Source organism: Salvelinus sp. IW2-2015, unplaced genomic scaffold, assembly GCF_002910315.2.
Source record: "Salvelinus sp. IW2-2015 unplaced genomic scaffold, ASM291031v2 Un_scaffold2608, whole genome shotgun sequence".
NCBI classification, from domain to species: Eukaryota; Metazoa; Chordata; class Actinopteri; order Salmoniformes; family Salmonidae; genus Salvelinus; species Salvelinus sp. IW2-2015.
In genome coordinates this window covers 35,713-53,295 of record NW_019943916.1, presented here as the reverse complement: position 1 = coordinate 53,295, position 17,583 = coordinate 35,713, and the positions used below count along the sequence as shown (strand labels likewise).

General features: G+C 42.3%; 2 protein-coding genes and 1 long non-coding RNA gene across 3 annotated transcripts in view; 1 reads left to right on the top strand and 2 right to left on the bottom strand.

The window, feature by feature from the left end:
- Positions 1-1,716: 1,716 nt before the first annotated feature.
- The window catches only part of LOC112074375 (dnaJ homolog subfamily A member 3, mitochondrial), a 43,370-nt gene continuing 27,503 nt past the window's right edge, over positions 1,717-17,583 (bottom strand). Inside the window, exons 12-13 of the mRNA XM_070440500.1 lie at positions 15,365-15,949; positions 1,717-1,836 (exon numbers count right to left, since the gene is read on the bottom strand). The gene's annotated coding sequence lies outside the window, so the exon portion shown is untranslated. The remainder of the gene's footprint in view (positions 1,837-15,364; positions 15,950-17,583) is intronic.
- LOC112074376 (dnaJ homolog subfamily A member 3, mitochondrial-like) lies at positions 2,468-17,549 on the bottom strand. The gene is made up of 4 exons (XM_024141564.2): positions 17,414-17,549; positions 16,926-17,023; positions 16,550-16,682; positions 2,468-2,553 (listed from the first exon to the last, which is right to left on the bottom strand). The coding sequence occupies exons 1-3, from the start codon at positions 17,467-17,469 to the stop codon at positions 16,564-16,566; spliced, it is 273 nt and encodes a 90-aa protein (XP_023997332.1). The 5' UTR covers positions 17,470-17,549; the 3' UTR covers positions 2,468-2,553; positions 16,550-16,563.
- Positions 9,154-14,873, top strand: LOC112074377 (uncharacterized). The gene is made up of 3 exons (XR_002894730.2): positions 9,154-9,261; positions 13,677-13,754; positions 13,988-14,873. It is a non-coding gene; the product is annotated as an uncharacterized lncRNA (long non-coding RNA).

The window sequence follows — 17,583 nt, the reverse complement described above, 5'->3', positions numbered from 1 at the left end:
ATGAAGTTGTTTCTTGGTTAGTGGCTATATGTATCTTTATTTAGTCGAATTAGTGATAGCTACTGATGCAGGAAAAAAATGGTGGAGAAAAATAGTGGTGTCTTTTGCTATCATGGTTAGCTAATAGATTTACATATTGTGTCTTCCCTGTAAAACATTTTAAAAATCAGAAATGATGACTGGATTCACAAGATCTGTATCTTTCATCTGGTGTCTTGGACTTGTGATTTAATGATATTTAGATGCTTGTATTTACTTGTGACGCTATGCTAGGCTATGCTAGTCAGCTTTTTTACTGTGGGGGGTGCATCCCGGATCCGGGATGAGTAGCAAGTAGAAGTTAAGAACAAATTCTTATTTACAAGGACGGCCTAGAAACAGTGGGTTAACTGCCTTGTTCAGGGGCAGAACGACAGATTTTAACCTTGTCAGCTCGGGATTCGATCTAGCAACCTTTCGGTTACTGGCCCAACGTCCTAACCACTGGGCTACCTGTCGCCCCAGATTTATTGTCGACTTTATTGTTGTTGTTTTTATGTATTTTACCCTCTTTTTTTATCCCCAATTTTATGATATCTAATTGCAATACAGTTACGATCTTGTCTCATCTCTGCAACTCCCCAACAGGCTCTGGAGAGGCGAAGGTCGAGTCTTGAGTCAAAACATGACCCGCCAAGCCAGCTGCATCAATGTGTCGGAGGAAACACCTTTCAACTGAAGACCGAAGTCAGCCTGCACGCGCCCAGCCCGCAACAAGGAGTCGTTAGAGCGCGAAGGGCCAAGTAAAGCCCCCCCGACCAAACCCAGACGACGCTGGGCCAATTGTGCGCCACCCTATGGGACTCCCGGTCATAGCTGGTTGTGACACAGTTTGGGAACGAACCCGGGTCTGTAGTGACGCCTCAAGCACTGGGATGCAGTGCCTTAGACCGCTGCGCCATTCGGAAGGCCCTATTCTAGACTTCTTGTCTTACTGCAGACTTATTGTCTTATTCTAGACTTCTTGTCTTATTACAGACTTATTGTCTTATTCTAGACTTCTTGTCTTACTGCAGACGTATTGCCTTATTCTAGACTTTTTGTCTTATTCTAGACTTCTTGTCATATTCTAGACTTCTTGTCTTATTCTAGACTTCTTGTCTTATGACAGATGTATTGACTTATTCTAGACTGACATATTTGTCTCTTAGTCACTTATTTTCACTTTCATGGCAATTAAGATGAGAATCAAGATGTTATACAATGTAACTACACACCATGTGAAAATAGTATCAAAATGAAGTAATCTGCAATGGGTTGATTCTTCATTCACACATGATTGAAAAGGCAGTATTAACAGAGTATTATTTCTCCCTGTCACGCCCTGACCGTAGAGATCCTTTTTATGTCTCTATTTTGGTTTGGTCAGGGCGTGAGTTGGGGTGGGCATTCTATGTTGTCTATTTCTATGTGTTTGGCCGGGTGTGGTTCTCAATCAGAGGCAGCTGTTTATCGTTGTCTCTGATTGAGAACCATACTTAGGTATCCTTTTCCCACCTGTGTTTTGTGGGTAGTTGTTTTCTGTTTCGTGTCGTTCACGCTCTTTGTTGTTTTTTGTTATTTCAGTGTTCAGTTTATTTATTAAATTAACATGAACACTTCCCACGCTGCGTTTTGGTCCACTCCTTCTTCCCAGGACGATCGTTACACTACCATAATATTTTAATTGATTTAAACCTAGCTAAGTCTTGCAGAGATGTTGTCCCTTACACATACAACACCACAATGACAATACAACTAAATGCATTGGCCTTTATCAGACCACAACATGATGCCATTGGGTGTGTTCTAGACACCCTAATCCTGTGCAGATTATAGGATTGTTATATCATTTAGACTTGGTTAGCACTGAGCACTGCTAATGTAACAGTAACTTTAGTCCGTCCCCTCGCCCCAGGCGCGTACCAGGGACCCTCTGCACACATCAACAATCACCCACGAAGCATCGTTACCCATCGCTCCACAAAGGCCGCGGCCCGTGCAGAGCAAGGGGAACCACTACTTCAAGGTCTCAGAGCAAGTGACGTCACCGATTGAAAGGCTATTAGCGCGCACCACCGCTAACTAGATAGCCATTTCACATCCGTTACACTAACTCTGAGAAGCTTTACGAATACAGGACCTGATCATCTGTGCAGAATTTTGGTATCTGGAACACACTCATTGTGAAGTGCTTGCTCAAGTTCTCTCTTCTCGTCTTCCCTTCCTTGCCAAGCATGCAGACACTGGCTGGCGTCCACTTTGATTCCCCTCCAGTTATTACAGGTTCTTTGTGTCCCACCCCAACACCTGTCTCTTTGGGGACTGAACAGTRTCAGTGTGTGGCTTGACTCCTTGATGGACCATTCCCTGAATATAGATGTCCTCTCCTCACATCCAACCCCCCTCTCTCTCTCAATTTCTCCTCCTCCCTTTCTTTCTCCCTCTATCCAGGCGTTTGGTGTAGGAGGGTAGTGAGAGGGATAGAGCACCAACAGCTTACCTTCTCCCATAATTGTCCTGTTGATCTCTTATCTGGGGAGAGGAAATGAAGAATAGGCGACAGACAACCTCTTCATGAAGTGACTATTTTGGTCAGGGTTAATGGGAGGGSTGGGAGACAGGTGTGAGGCTGGTTCTATGGAATAGGCCTACGGAGAAGAATTAGGAACAGGTACAGTATATTTAGTTATACATATGATCTACAATAGAACAGCCACAACGCAGGTTGGAGGAATGATATGATAGTGTATGTGTGTGTTATGAATGTATGTGATTGCTCATGTTAAAATCAGACAAATACATAACAGAGCTAATGTAAAAGGGGTGCGGTTAGGGGGTCCTAACTGAGACGTGACTATCAGCTCAAGATGTTCTTGATTTTGGAAAGGAAGCCCTCCTCTTCTTCATCTTTCTTGTTCTCCTGGCCCTCCTCTGTGCTGTCTTGACCACTCCTGCCTCCTCCTGGACAAAAACAGGTACACCTGTGGTGCTACAGGTGCCCACTTGTGTGCACCTGTGGGCAACATTCATAACATCCCCCCTTTCTAAGATAAACACCTCTCTCTCTCTAATAGACTAGGAGCAATTTACTAGAAACCACAGCTACAGCAGGAGAAAGTAGTAGGAAGGACAGGGCTGAGGCAGGGATAGGAATGGCTTTAGTAGGAAAGTAACTGTAGTGATGTGAAATACTGCAGTTACCAGTTGAGCCACTTGATGGTGCTGTGGTTATACAAGTCATCCTTCTTGAGTAGAGCAACACAGGGTTCGTTACAAGTGTTGTTGGGTTAGCGCATGCCTGCCCGTACCAACAAGCTGCAGTTTCAAAGCAACAACTTGAGTAATTCCACTCCACCTCCAAGTTCATTCCACACTCCCGGGTTTATGACAGAAACAAAGTTACGGATCCAGGTTGACTAGGGTCAGACCAGGCTGTAATTGAGAGGCTGTATGGGAGAATGGGAACTGTTCATTGACGTCCACACACATAGTGAAGAAAGAAAACACATTCTCTCACAGTGTGAATGATCTATAATCGGATCTTCACCATAAACATCTACCCATATTACCAATCAAATACCCAGCAACCCCCCTGATAGGAACCACAGCTCTCCTCTCCTAACACTGACTGTAAAACCTACCTGACAATAATGACTGACGAGCTGTAAAACAGAGTTAGCAGGTGCCACATTTTCATTTGTGACAAAATCTAAATGAAAGAAAAGTTAGTGCAAATCCTGCAGGCTATGGTGTGAAAAACATCTTTATTTTATTATTTATCGTTAATGCCTACTATGGTGTGCTTTGGTAAGCTTATCAATTCACAACCACAAGCTTTTCCCCACTCCTATCGATAAAACATACAGGAGTGTTTCTGTCCGTGAAGTTTACATTGCATTCTGTCATTACTAAACGTGTAATGTGATATATTTTAATATTTTTTTTAAATTACACAACACCAAACAGGAGCAAACTGTGAACGCTGCGTGTAACACATCCGGTGCCAGGATAAATAAAAAGCAAGGTCTGCTAACTTTCTTTAATTATGTTTAATTACCGCAAACAATGAATGGCAAATGCAATTTTCGTATATACGGGTTCGCTGTATCACCACGCAGGGTACACAGGGAACTGCAGGAAGTACGTAAACAGCTGTTCTTATACCGTGATGACGTAGTTCCAACGCGTCTGTTGGCCTATCACAGTAGAGGCTGGGCGCGGTTTAGACTTTGCCCCGCCTTTGCTGGCCCTCGGATTTGTCCAAGCCCCTTGGCGCGTTCCTTTTGTCCACATCTGGTTGCTGGGTAGATTAGATCCGTCTTGTGTCTGTCGATTCTACACCTGAAACAGTTCCTAATATGGTATTGTCCAGTATTCTAACCTCCTGGTTGGCCTAGAGAGATGCACCCCTCCCCTCTCCAGACTGTCCACGCTTTTATGGCCTGTGTTGGTCAGTCCTTACACCTACACACACACCCCCCCTCTGTATTGTTTGTGTGTGTAACAAAACAATATTCATCTTCAAATAATATGCTAACAGGCTATAGTGCATAAACAATAATCGTAACAAAACGTACTAAAGTCTGTTCAAGAACGTACAATAATGTTTTGGGGAAACGTGTCGTTCAGTAAAAACTGTTCAGCAATGTAGCAAACATTCAAGCAAACTGACAAACAGTCGTCTACGTCAAATGAAGGGGATCTGAATCTGATTTCATTGTTGCACAACTCGTGGCGCAGTCATAGAGTTCACCCTCTTCTAGTCCTAAAAAACAGAAATGTTCTGTTTCGTTCAGCCATTCCTATGGGGGAAATGAATGGAGTTAGCCTGACCCYGAGCCGGTTAGTTCTGAAGGATTCGTTGCCATAGAAATGCACCTGGCTAAAAAGTGAGCCACTTTGGTATGACCAGTTATCCCGAGTTGAACTCAGAGTTGACCAAAGTTACCTCGCTAACTCCTCAAACCTGCTTCGTAAGAAAACCCCTCACATTCTACTTTCAACTAATCATCAAGCCCTTGACCAGTTTGTCTATTAATGTAGTAAGTTGTTACATTGTCCAGCGGTTATAATGTTATCAAGTGACTAACAACTTGTTGATGCATAATGAAATAACTTCAATGGATCATGTAAAAACCTCCCAAAGGCACTGTCCTTATTATTTATTTAATTTCAGGTGGCATGTACACGTTGCTGAATGGACATTAACCACAACCCTGCCAGTAACCTGACATAAATATAAACTAGATAACATAATAGTTGATTAGATTAAGTGTAAACCACTCACTGTTGTACAGGGTGCGCCTGGTGATCTAATTACAGTAATTCACAACTAAATGTTTGCCAACTAGATATCTTAGAACTATTAAGTTAACTGTCTAAAATGTGCTAAATGATCTGCAGTTGGATTTCTAATTTAGTAGCTAGTTAGCTATCTCGTTAAGTGGTTAGCTTCTTCCAAAATCAAGCATTCGCGGCTTGGTAACAGCAGAGAATCCCCTCCTGCCATCAAGAGCCTGGCTGGCTAATATTTTTTTTGTGTGTGCAGCAAACTGGGAGTAGTATTTTGGAGTTACTTGTATAGTTTAGGTCAGAAACTGAACAAAATGTTCGCAATGTGCTCGTTATTATTTATGCTGAACAAAAATATAAATGCAACATGTAAAGTGTTGGGCCCATGTTTCATGAGCTGGAATAAAAGATCCCAGAAATGTTCCATATGCACAAAAAGCTTATTTCTCTCAAATGTTTTATTTTCATCCGTTAGTGAGCATTTCTCCTTTGCCAACTGACGGGTGTGGCATATCAAGAGACTTGCACAGGAGTGAAAATGAATTCCTGTCCCGTCTTGTCCTATAATTGTTTTGCTATGCTGTCCTGATTTCTGGAATAAGAAGATACAGGCTCTTATTTCATAGAGAGCTCCGTAAGCCACGACCCAGAGGCTTGCACTTACTTGTGTGTGTGGTCTAATGTGCTGAGCCAGCTAAGATGTTAGGTAAAGGTTCGACGCCATTCATTTAAGGTCCCATCTATACATCTAATCTGCTCACTGTTTTACATGTTACATCTTATACTCATCATTACACCCCCCCCCCCCCCTTATTATTTCCATAGCAGACATGTAGCGGCCCATCTTCAAAAAGTTGCCAGATGGGAGTCGTGTACTGAAAGACACCAGCTTCTACAGATGCACCATTGAGAGCATCCTGTCTGGCTGCATCACCGCCTGTAAAGGCAGCTGCACTGTCCCCCGGAAGATCAACAAGGACCACAGCCAAGGCCTGTTCACTCCGCTTCCATCGGCAGACTGTAACTGAGCATCCACCACCAGGCCATAAGACTGTAGCTGTCCACCTGCACAACCTGCTGTTCACTTGCATTTTAAGAGACTATTTCCACTGACTCTCTGTAACAGTATTGCTTCTGTCCCTCTCCTTACCCCAACCCGGGCTCGAGTCAGGGACCCTCTGAACACGTCAACAACTTGTCACCCCACAAAGCATCGCTATTGCTCCACTTAAGCCGCGACCCTTGCACCCGTGTAAGCACGTTCACTCACTCCCATGACTGCTGCTATAATGTTTTACTATATATTTGTACTGCTCACTCTACCTACTTGTTGACATACCACATTTCATAGTACATATCGTTACTGCTAGTTTTACTCCTACTTTTATACCTTTTAATATTTGTTTACCACTTGCCTTGTTGGGTGTTTGCTGTTACTTTTGTTGATATTTTGATATTTCACTGTTGAGGTAGCCCGTTAATGGACTAAATGAGCCTAAAGTTACTCCTTAGTGCAAGGACCTTAAATGCTCTTTTTAAAGTGCGAATTGGCTCTGGAAGCCAAAACAGCCAAATACTCTAAACAGGAATCAATTCTCAATTGCGGTACGGTTCTAGAAACATAAATCCCTCTACTTTCATATCACATCAAAACATTTTCAAATGCAAAATACACACTTACTGTACACTGTTTTAACACAGTTGCAGTCAACCGTATTTTTTTTGTGACAATGTGTGGCGTCCGTCTTCTGTTTATACATAGGTGTTAGGAGATGCAGATAGCTTTTTAGCACAGGTAGTCGACTCTGTCTTCCGTCTGTTTTCTGTAAACACGCGCTGTAACATGGAGATATGGCCATGTGGGCACACTAACCCTTTAAAGGAGTTTATCATTTTAACCTTTTGTTTGTTGAACATTATATTGATATGAAAGATAAGGTCCTTGTGATTCCAAAACAGCACCACAAGCGATGCGTGTTATTGTTCAGACCGGGCGCRYGGGCTCCTAACAAAACTCCCCCCTACAGAAGACGCCTTCGTCCAACGACTCTTATGTGTAATGGAACTGAGAGTCATGATCAACGGCTATCTCAGGACAAGCAAAGAGTTGGAATACAAACTAAATATACAGTGAGCTCAAAGTATTGGGATAGTGAAATGTTTTCTTGTGTGCAGACTGTCAGCTTTAATTTGAGGGTATTTCCATCCATATCAGGTGAACCGTTTAGAAATTACAGCACTTTTTGTACTTAGTCCCATTTTAGGGGACCAAAAGTATTGGGACAAATTCACTTGTGTATTAAAGTAATCAAAAGTTTAGTATTTGGTCCCATATTCCAAGCACGCAATGATTACATCAAACTTGTGACTCTACAAACTTGTTGGATGCATTTGCTGTTTGTCTTGGTTGTGTTTCAGATTATTTTGTGCTGAATAGAAATGACMGGTAAATAATGTATTGTGTCATTTTGGAGTCACTTATTGTAAATAAGAATAGAATATGTTTCTAAACACTTCTACATTAATGTTGCCAAAACAGACCATGGGACGCCTTTTCACATGATCACATGATGTGATTATATTAGAAACACTGCTATTAACCTAATTTAGGTACAAACTGAATTGGTCCACCCACACAGACAGCGTTGTGAAGAAGGCGCAGCAGCGCCTCTTCAACCTCAGGAGGCTGAAGAAATTCGGCTTGTCACTAAAAGCACTCACAAACCGCCTGTATCACCCTGGTGGACGGCAATGCTACGCCGCCCAAAACCGTAGGGCTCTCAGAGGGTAGTGAGGTCTGCACAACGCATCACGGGGGCAAACTACCTGCCCTCCAGGACACCTAACCACCCGATGTCACAGGAAGGCCATAAAGGACAACAACCACCCGAGCCACTGCATGTTCACCCCGCTATCATCCAAGATGCGAGGTCAGTACAGGTGCATCAAAGCAGGGACGAGAGACTGAAAACAGCTTCTATCTCAAGGCCATAAGACTGTTAAACAGCCACCACTAACATTTAGTGGCCGCTGCCAACATACTGACTCAACTCCAGCCACTTTAATAATGGGAATTGATGGAAATTATGTAAAAATGTATAACTAGCCACTTTAAAACATGCCACTTAATGTAATGTTTACATACCCTACACTACTCATCTCATATGTATATGTATATACTGTACTCTATATCATCTACTGCATCTTGCCATCTTTATGCAATACATGTACCACTAGCCACTTTAAACTATGCCACTTTATGTTTACATACCCTACAGTACTCATCTCATATGTATATACTGTACTCTATACCATCTACTGCATCTTGCCTATGCCGTTCTGTACATCACTCATTCATATATCTTTATGTACATATTCTTTATCCCTTTACACTTGTGTGTATAAGGTAGTAGTTGTGGAATTGTTAGGTTAGATTACTTGTTGGTTATTACTGCATTGTCGGAACTAGAAGCACAAGCATTTCGCTACACTCGCATTAACATCTGCTAACCATGTGTATGTGACAAATAAAAWTTTATTTGAATTTACTCTTATAGTATTTCTAAGAAGCCATAACAGCCAGGGAAACMAATTGTTCTTTACTTTATGATAGAACATTCAGATTTGTCTGGCTGACTGTGGGACTCTTTACCTATATTATTAGTATTTTCTTGTGATCACAACAACATTCATTATTTTTGCTCAAATAGAGATATAATTAAATTGTGTTTCCTTTGAAAATTGGGCCTGGCTAATAATAGAGGCGATGTTTACCGCGATTTTCTGGAATATTCTGTGACCAGAAACAGTTGTGCTGCTAGGTGTGGAGCTAGAAAAGGGGTGGAGCTAGCAAAAGTATGCAAATGTTTTTAGTTGGTGGCGCTTCACGTTGCACCAGATAACTCTTTTATTGCTCTGACTYAGAGCCGACAATGAAGACCGATGAAGGTGACWATATTTTGCTTCTTTCTTTTAGTCCCAGATTAAAGTTATCGTCCCAGTCAGCATTGATCTTACTGAACTTGGCTGATTTACTTCCCAAAGCTTTTGTAATTGAGCAGGCTACAGGACGAGGTAACATGTTATCTTACTGAACTGGGCTGGTTTACTTCCCAAAGCCTGCGTAGTTAATTGAGCAGGCTACAGGACGAGGTAACATGTTATCTTACTGAACTGGGCTGGTTTACTTCCCAAAGCCTTCGTTGTTAATTGAGCAGGCTACAGGACGAGGTAACATGTTATTATGTTTTGCAATGTTAATGGAAATGGATTAGMGATCTACTAGTGGCACGCGTGAGAAAATGTTTACTATCCATTTTTTATGTGAAAATTACATTGGGTTTCCTTACATTTCACTGTAATTAAGTAAACAATTATTTTTTTACGAACTTGTAGCAGGCATACTATGGGCCATCAGTTCTAGCGCGTTAATGTGTTGTGTAAAAAGCATTGGAAATAGGTGTGTCATATGCCATCTAAATAGGCTACCTACAACTTGTTGTAACTTGCAGGATGTACTGCGCTGTCTCCTCTCACTCATAAGACTCAGCTGCAGCGCTTAACACACACAACCCCACCACTCAAACAGAAACAGACTGCCTGGTAGTCAGCAGCAGCATGTCACAGTGAAATAAACTCAGCAAAAAAGAAATGTCCTCTCACTGTCAACTGCGTTGATTTTCAGCAAACTTAAKATGTGTAAATATTTGTATGAACATAACAAGATTCAACAACTGAGACAAACTGAACATTTTCCACAGACATGTGACTAATAGAAATTGAATAATGTGTCCCTGAACAAAGYGGTAGGGGGTGGGTCAAAATCAAGTCAGTACCTGGTGTGGCCACCAGCTGCATTAAGTACTGCAGTGCATCTCCTCCTCGTGGACTGCACCAGATTTGCAAGTTCTTGCTATGAGATGTTACCCCAGTCTTCCACCAAGGCACCTGCAAGTTCCCGGACATTTCTGGGGGGGYAWMGSCCRWYSCCCTCACCCTCCGATCCAACAGGTCCCAGARGTGCTCACGCACAGAACGAGCAGTATGGRTGGTGGCATTGTCATGCTGGAGGGTCACGTCAGGATGAGCCTGCAGGAAGGGTACCACATGAGGGAGGAGGATGTCTTCACTGTAACGCACAGCGTTGTGATTGCCTGCGATGACAACAAGCTCAGTCCGATGATGCTGTGACACACCGCCKCAGACCATGACGGACCCTCGATCCCGCTCCAGAGTACAGGCCTCGGTGTAACGCTCATTCCTTCGACGATAAACGCGAATCCGACCATCACCACGGGTGAGACAAAACCGCGACTCGTCAGTGAAGAGCACTTTTTGCCAGTTCTGTCTGGTCCAGCGACGGTGGGTTTGTGCCCATAGACYACGTTGTTGCRGGTGATGTCTGGTGAGGACCTGCCTTACAACAGGCCTACAAGCCCTCAGTCCAGCCTCTCTCAGCCTATTGCGGACATTCTGAGCACTGATGAAGGGACTGTGCGTTCCTGGTGTAACTCAGGCATTTGTTGTTGCCATCCTGTACCTGTCCCGCAGGTGTGATGTTCGGATGTACCGATCCTGTGCAGCTGTTGTTACACGATCAGCTGTCCGTCCTGTCTCCCTGTAGTGCTGTCTTAGGCGTCTCACAGTACGGACATTGCAATTTATTGCCCTGGCCACATCTGCAGTCCTTATGCCTCCTTGCAGCATGCCTAAGGCACGTTCACGCAGTTGAGCAGGGACCCTGGGCATCTTTCTTTTGGTGTTTTTCAGAGTCAGTAGAAAGGCCTCTTTAATGTCCTAAGTTTTCATAACTGTGACCTTAATTGCGTCTGTAAGCTGTTAGTGTCTTAACGACCATTCCACAGGTGTATGTTCATTAATTGTTAATGGTTTATTGAACAAGCATGGGAAACAGTGTTTAAACCCTTTACAATGAAGATCTGTGACGTTCTTGGATTTTTACAAAATATCTTTGAAAGACAGGGTCCTGAAAAAGGGACGTTTCTTTTTTTGCTGAGTTTATATATTTGTAGGAAAWTGTCATGGCGACCGCAGTGCGATTTAGAAGTAGCCCAAAAACGGCAACCCCGCGACAAATACATTTTCAACCGCGACATTGTTTTCAAAGTAGCCCAATTCTTCTAGAAAACTTCGGACATGGCAACCCTGCCCAGAGAGAGAGTCGAAGTGAGGCTCAACTCTGCCAAAACAATTTTTTMATCCAGCATGTGGCGTTTAGTGTTTCGCTCACCAAGTGAGGATCTTGTATGAAGGTCAATACGTGTCGAATTTGGTCAACAAAAAATGTAATGGCTTATTTGCTACGTGAGGTTTATTTGATCTAATAGAAGTTTCGTAATACTTAGATTGTTACAAGTGTTCTGCTATAAGTAGGACACGTGACATCCCGGCAACTTTTAGAAAAAACACTATTCGAATAGTCTCGAAGGCTATGCATATTCATGTTAGGAGGCAAGTAGCATAGTATCGCTCTCCATTGAATACAGGCGGTTGACGTAAAAAAATCCCTCGAATATTCAAACAATATTAAAATAATGAGATGTATCCACCAATCCAAAGAAAGTTTGCATTATCACCTTCTCATTTAACTGCTCAAAGTAGCTTATTGCCAGTGGTGGAAAAAGTACCCAATTGTCATACTTGAGTAAAAGTAAAGATACCTTATTAATAGAAAATGACTCAAGTGAAAGTCTCACAGAAAAATAAGTAAAAGTCTAGAAGTATCTGGTTTTAAAGATACTTAAGTATCAAAAGTAAATGTAATTTAAAAAATAAACTTAAGTATCAAAAGTGTAAATCATTTCAAATTCCTTACATTAAGCAAACCAGACGGTACCATTTTCTTGTTTTTTTTAATTTACGGATAGCCAGGATCACTTCAACATTCTAACATCATTTACAAACTAAGCATTTGTGTTTAGTGAGTTCGCCAGATCAGAGGGAGTAGGGATGACCAGTCATGTTGTCTTGTACAAGTGAGTGAATTGGACCATTTTCCTGTCCTGCTACGAGTCCTTTTGGGTGTCAGGGAAATGTATGGACTAAAAAGTACATTATTTGCTTTAGGAATGTAGTGAAGTAAAAGTTGCGAAAAATATAAATAGTAAAGTACAGATACCCCCCAAAACTACTTAAGTAGTACTTTAAAGTATTTTTACTTAAGTACTTTACACCACTGCTTATTGCCATACAGGGCCTCGCTGTTGTCACTTCCCTGTCATGCTGACCAGACCGCGCGCGCATGTTGATTTGGTCCACTCACACCAGATGCAATCAGGACATGCAGGTTGAAACATCAAAACGAACTCTGAACCAACTATATTAATTTGGGGACAGGTCAAAAAGCATTAAACATTTATGGCAATTTAGCTAGCTAGCTTGCTGTCGCTAGCTAATTTGTCCTGGGACAAATTTGACCTGAAATGCACAAGGTCCTCTATGACAATTAATCCACAGATAAAAGGGTAAACCGAGTTAGTTTCCAGTCATCTCTCCTACTTCAGGCTTCTTCTTCTTTGGAATTCATATGGCAGTTGGCAACCAACGGTGCATTAAGGTGCATTACCACTACCAACTGGACTGAAGTGTGGACCATCTTTCAATCACCCACGTGGGTGTATGCTCCTAAAAACCAATGAGGAGGTGGGACTTGCAGAGCGTCACGTGTCACAAACAGAACCAAATTCTATTTTAGTGCCTGGCTATGTAGGCGCTCGTTGACGCACACGAGCAGTGTGGGTGCAACAATTGAATAACAGCGGCTGGTCAGCATGTCACTGTCATTTTCCCAATTGTTAACAACGATGTGTGGAGCGCTTTATATCCGTGGCAAATAATTAGAAAGATCTCCTACTTACAGCATTGTTGTATTAGGTATAAGTTACATTTATTTCTCTCCCTTTATGATGATGATCGGGGCCTGTTGGGTGTAGTTGTTAGGGGTAGTTTTGTGATAACAAAATCAGTGCAGTTTTCCGCTATCGACTTTTTCTGAACGTTAACGATCCCAATGTAATTTAAACATTTAACATTTCATACCCCTACCTTAAATTTGACGTTTGGAACAACTTCTAAATATAGATGAATGTCTAATTCAACATGAGACGGAGCTTGTTGATGCTACTAACGTGGCCGTGGAGCAAATAGGCTCAACTGTGATAAATGGATACTAGTGCATAGGTCTACTCCTGACATTTCCTAGGATCCATAAAGTAACTTTTCCTGACCTATTTTTGCACCAGTTCTGTCACACCAATTTTGGTGTAAAAAAAGTAGAATTGTTACTAATGGATTTGACTTATCACATTCATGTTTATTTTTCTCTTCCTTGATGGTCTCACTAGCTCTGGGAGCTGGAGAAGGTCCTCCTACTAACAGGACAAACCAAAGGAGGCGCAGTATCGAATTATATCCCCCTGACAGTAAGAACACATGATGTTATATTACACGTGTATCTTGTCCACAGCTGACTACTTTGGTGTACATGTGGCCAATCATGACTGAATTACTGTACACACAGAATTGCTCATTCACCTGTAACACTCTAATCCTCTATAGACTGCAAAAATGCTAACTATTACATAAAATAACAAAGGAGATTAATCATCACAGTAGGCTACATTGCACTCAATTTTGCCTCTACCTTTTGTCACAGTGAGTTTGGAGCAGACTGAGATCGGTCAGAGTGATCAACCTGGGGGTCCCCCCGGCACTGTGATGCACTGGAGGACGACGCTGACAACGTCGATTATTATCAACTTTAATGTGATGGTCGACCAGGTTCTACATTGGATAAACAATGTATTTAAGAAAATGAGAGGGGAGAGATGAGAAGCTGAGTTAGAGAATGTATTGATTTGGAGCCATGCCCTGCCGTAGTGTGATTCGCTAAGATCAAATAATGAAAAAAGTTAAAGAAAACAAACATGTACAATGCACTGGTTGTCTGGAACCAACTGGACCCTGATTAGCTTCTACCCCCAAACCAGAAGACTGCTAAGTTTAAGACTATATGCACTGACCCTTTTTGCACTAAGTATTTTGACTCTACTCACACTGCAATACATACATACATTGACACACACATAGTCAAAACACACACTTACTCTCATCACATATGCTACTATTTATATAGCCATGTTAATGTTACTCATTGTGTATTTATTCCTTGTGTTACTATTTTTAAATTCTTTACACTGTTGAGGTGGACCTGTAAGCCTTTCACTGTTTGTCTACACTTGTTTATGAAGTATGCGACAAATCCAATTGGATTTGATGGAAGGAGAGAAGATGAAGGTTCAGAGAACAGCTCGGCAGACTGGTAAACAATGTGGGGGGGGGGGAGAAACAAGAGAATGGTGAGGGAAAAGAGTGCGTGATTGTGACAGATCACATGGGGAAACCAACATTGTTATTTTTTGTGTATATAGATTGATGTGGCGTTATTGTATATTTAATGTTTATTGTATATATTGTTGTAGTAGATATGTCATTTTGTTACTATGTTTTCCGTTTGCTGCCAAATAAACACGGTCCACCTATACTGTAGTCCAGAAGGGTTTAGAGATGCACTGATACAACTATAATCATCACTACCTTTACCACAATGCAGCATTTTAATGTATTGAAGTTGTGTTTCAATAATTTATTAACGAAGTCTTGCACAGCTGTTGCCCCTTACACATACAACACCACAATACAACTAAATACATCAGCCTTCATCAGCCCACAACATGATGCCAATGGGTGTGTTCTAGATACATCAGCCTTCATCAGACCACAACATGATGCCAATGGGTGTGTTCTGAATACATCAGACCACAACATGGTGCCAATGGGTGTGTTCTGAATACATCAGACCACAACATGGTGCCAATGGGTGTGTTCTGAATACACAGACCACAACATGTGCCAATGGGTGTGTTCTAGATACATCAGCCTTCATCACAACAACATGATGCCAAGGGTGTGTTCTAGATACATCAGCCTTCATCAGACCACAACATGAGTCCCAATGGGTGTGTTCTAATACATTCTGCACAGATTATACAAACACTCTCTTATGGATGTGGTTCCTGAGGTGCTAAGACACTTCTCCAGACCAGACATTGTAAGATCAGGGCCCATATTCATAAAGCGTCTCATAGTAGGAATCTGATCTGGGATCAGTTTTGCCTCAGATTAAAATGAATGGACAAGGGGAACTGATCCTACATCAGCACTCTTACTCTGAATACAGGTCCTGATCATCTGTGCAGAATTTGTGTATCTGAAACACACTCATTGTGAAAAGCTTGCTCAAATTATTTTGTTCTTCTTCTTCTCTTTGCAAATCTTCTCCTGTACTCCTTGTGATGTCCATTTTGAATCCCTTCCAGGTAAAACAAGTTTTTAGTTTCTGAACCCAACACCTGTGTCATTTGGGACTAAACAGTGTGTGGCAGGGCTTGGCTTTCTTGGTGCCCGTTCCGTGTCTAAATGGATGTTTACAACAAATCCAAACACCTCTCCCTCCCTCTTTCTTCCCCTCTGTCCAGGCGGTAGGTGAGGGAGGGTAGTGAGCGGGACGGAGGCCAGTCGCTTACCTTCTCCCATTATTGTCCTGTTTGATCTTTACCTGGGAGGAGGAAAAGAGGTCAGAAAAATGCTTCCAAAAGTGACTATATTAGTCAGGGTTGGTGGAGAATCTACAGGTGTGAGGCTGGTTCTATAGAACAGGTCTAGAGAGGAATGAGCAGCAGGTATATCTAGACCTAATAGTATCTACTATAGAACTAGGCCTAGGCAGAGGAATGAGCAGCAGGTATATCTAGACCTACATATTATCTACTATAGAACAGGCCTAAGCAGAGGAATGAGCAGCAGGTATATCTAGACCTACATACTATCTACAATAGGACAGCCACACCGCAGGTTGGAGGAGTGATCTGTTAGTGTGTATTCTGACATTTTGCAGATTTAAAGCTAATTTTCTTGCAATTCTATTCATTTTGCCATGTCTAATGTATGTTCATGTGATGTATACCCGCGCCCTCCCTGACGACCCCTAGAGGGTGCCCACCCCACAGTTTGGGAACCACTGTACTATAGGACAGCCACACCGCAGGTTGGAGAAATGTACATGTTAGTTTGTGTGTATTCTGAAGGTATAGTATTCATGTTCTAGTCAGACTAACACACATTACACAGCTAATGTAAAGGGTGTTGGGGGTCCTACCTGAGGTGTGGCTGTCAGCTAAAGATTTTCTTTATTTTGGAAAGGATGCCCTCCTCCTCTTCTTCTTTCTTCTTCTCCTCTGTTCTGTCCTGTCCTGCCCCAAACTCAGAGTGCTGACCACTCCTGCCCCCACCTGGACAAAAATAGGTACTACATGCATCAGCCAAAATTTGACCCATGTTTGCGTCATGTTTTAACACGTGTGTGTATACGTGTGTGAGAGTGTTTGAATCCTTATTTGCTGTAATGTGATTTATAGATTAAGTCAAGTATTTCAAGTGTGTGTGTATTGAGGGGACAGGCTACCACTGGCTGGAGAAAGAAAGTGATCTGATGTGGAACTATATAGTAGAATTCCCAGGTATAAACAACCTACCTGTGGTAGTAGCAGTGAGTCCGTTGACAGTCCCCTCCACGTCAGTCTCTTCCTCTGCGTAACTCAGGAGCAGGGAGCGCTGTCGACGGGTTAACTTCCTACAGTGGTAGAAGACAAGAGGGATGGATAATAACATGCTATTCTAACCTTGAAAAAGTGAAAGCAGCGGTCACACAAAACCATGCTAGCTAGACAACAGTCAGAGTTAAGTGAACGGGTCTGTGTTAATGTCAGACTCTCCACAAGATGGCGCTGACAGACACAGTCAGCCTGTTTCTGGTTCCTATGGGATTATGTGTGTATTATGTTTTTAGTATTGTATTGTTAGGTATTACTGCACTGTTGGAGCTAGAAACACAAGCATTTTGCTTCCCTTTCGATAACATCTGCAAATCTGTGTATGCGACCAATAAAACTAGATTTGATGTGTGTGTGTTTCTGGGAGTGTGTCCCCGCACGTGTCTGTGTGTGTGTGTTCTCTCTCTTACTTAGGTACTCTGATCTTGATGTGAACGTAGTGATCTCCATAACTATAGCTGTTCATCCTCTGGATCCCCTTTCCCTGCAGGCGGATCTTCTGGTCGGCCTGGCAACCTGGAGGGATCTACAAAACAAAGGGCAGTGGTTCGGTCAATCCAGTCTCTTTTCACATCTGCCA

Coding starts and splice junctions, on each gene's coding strand:
- LOC112074376 (XM_024141564.2), bottom strand. CDS start 17,469: ATGAACAGCTATAGTTATGGAGATCACTACGTTCACATCAAGATCAGA. Junction 17,024..17,413: donor ATCAAGATCAGAGTACCTAA/GTAAGAGAGAGA, acceptor CTACCACTGTAG/GAAGTTAACCCGTCGACAGC. Junction 16,683..16,925: donor ACTCACTGCTACTACCACAG/GTAGGTTGTTTA, acceptor ATTTTTGTCCAG/GTGGGGGCAGGAGTGGTCAG.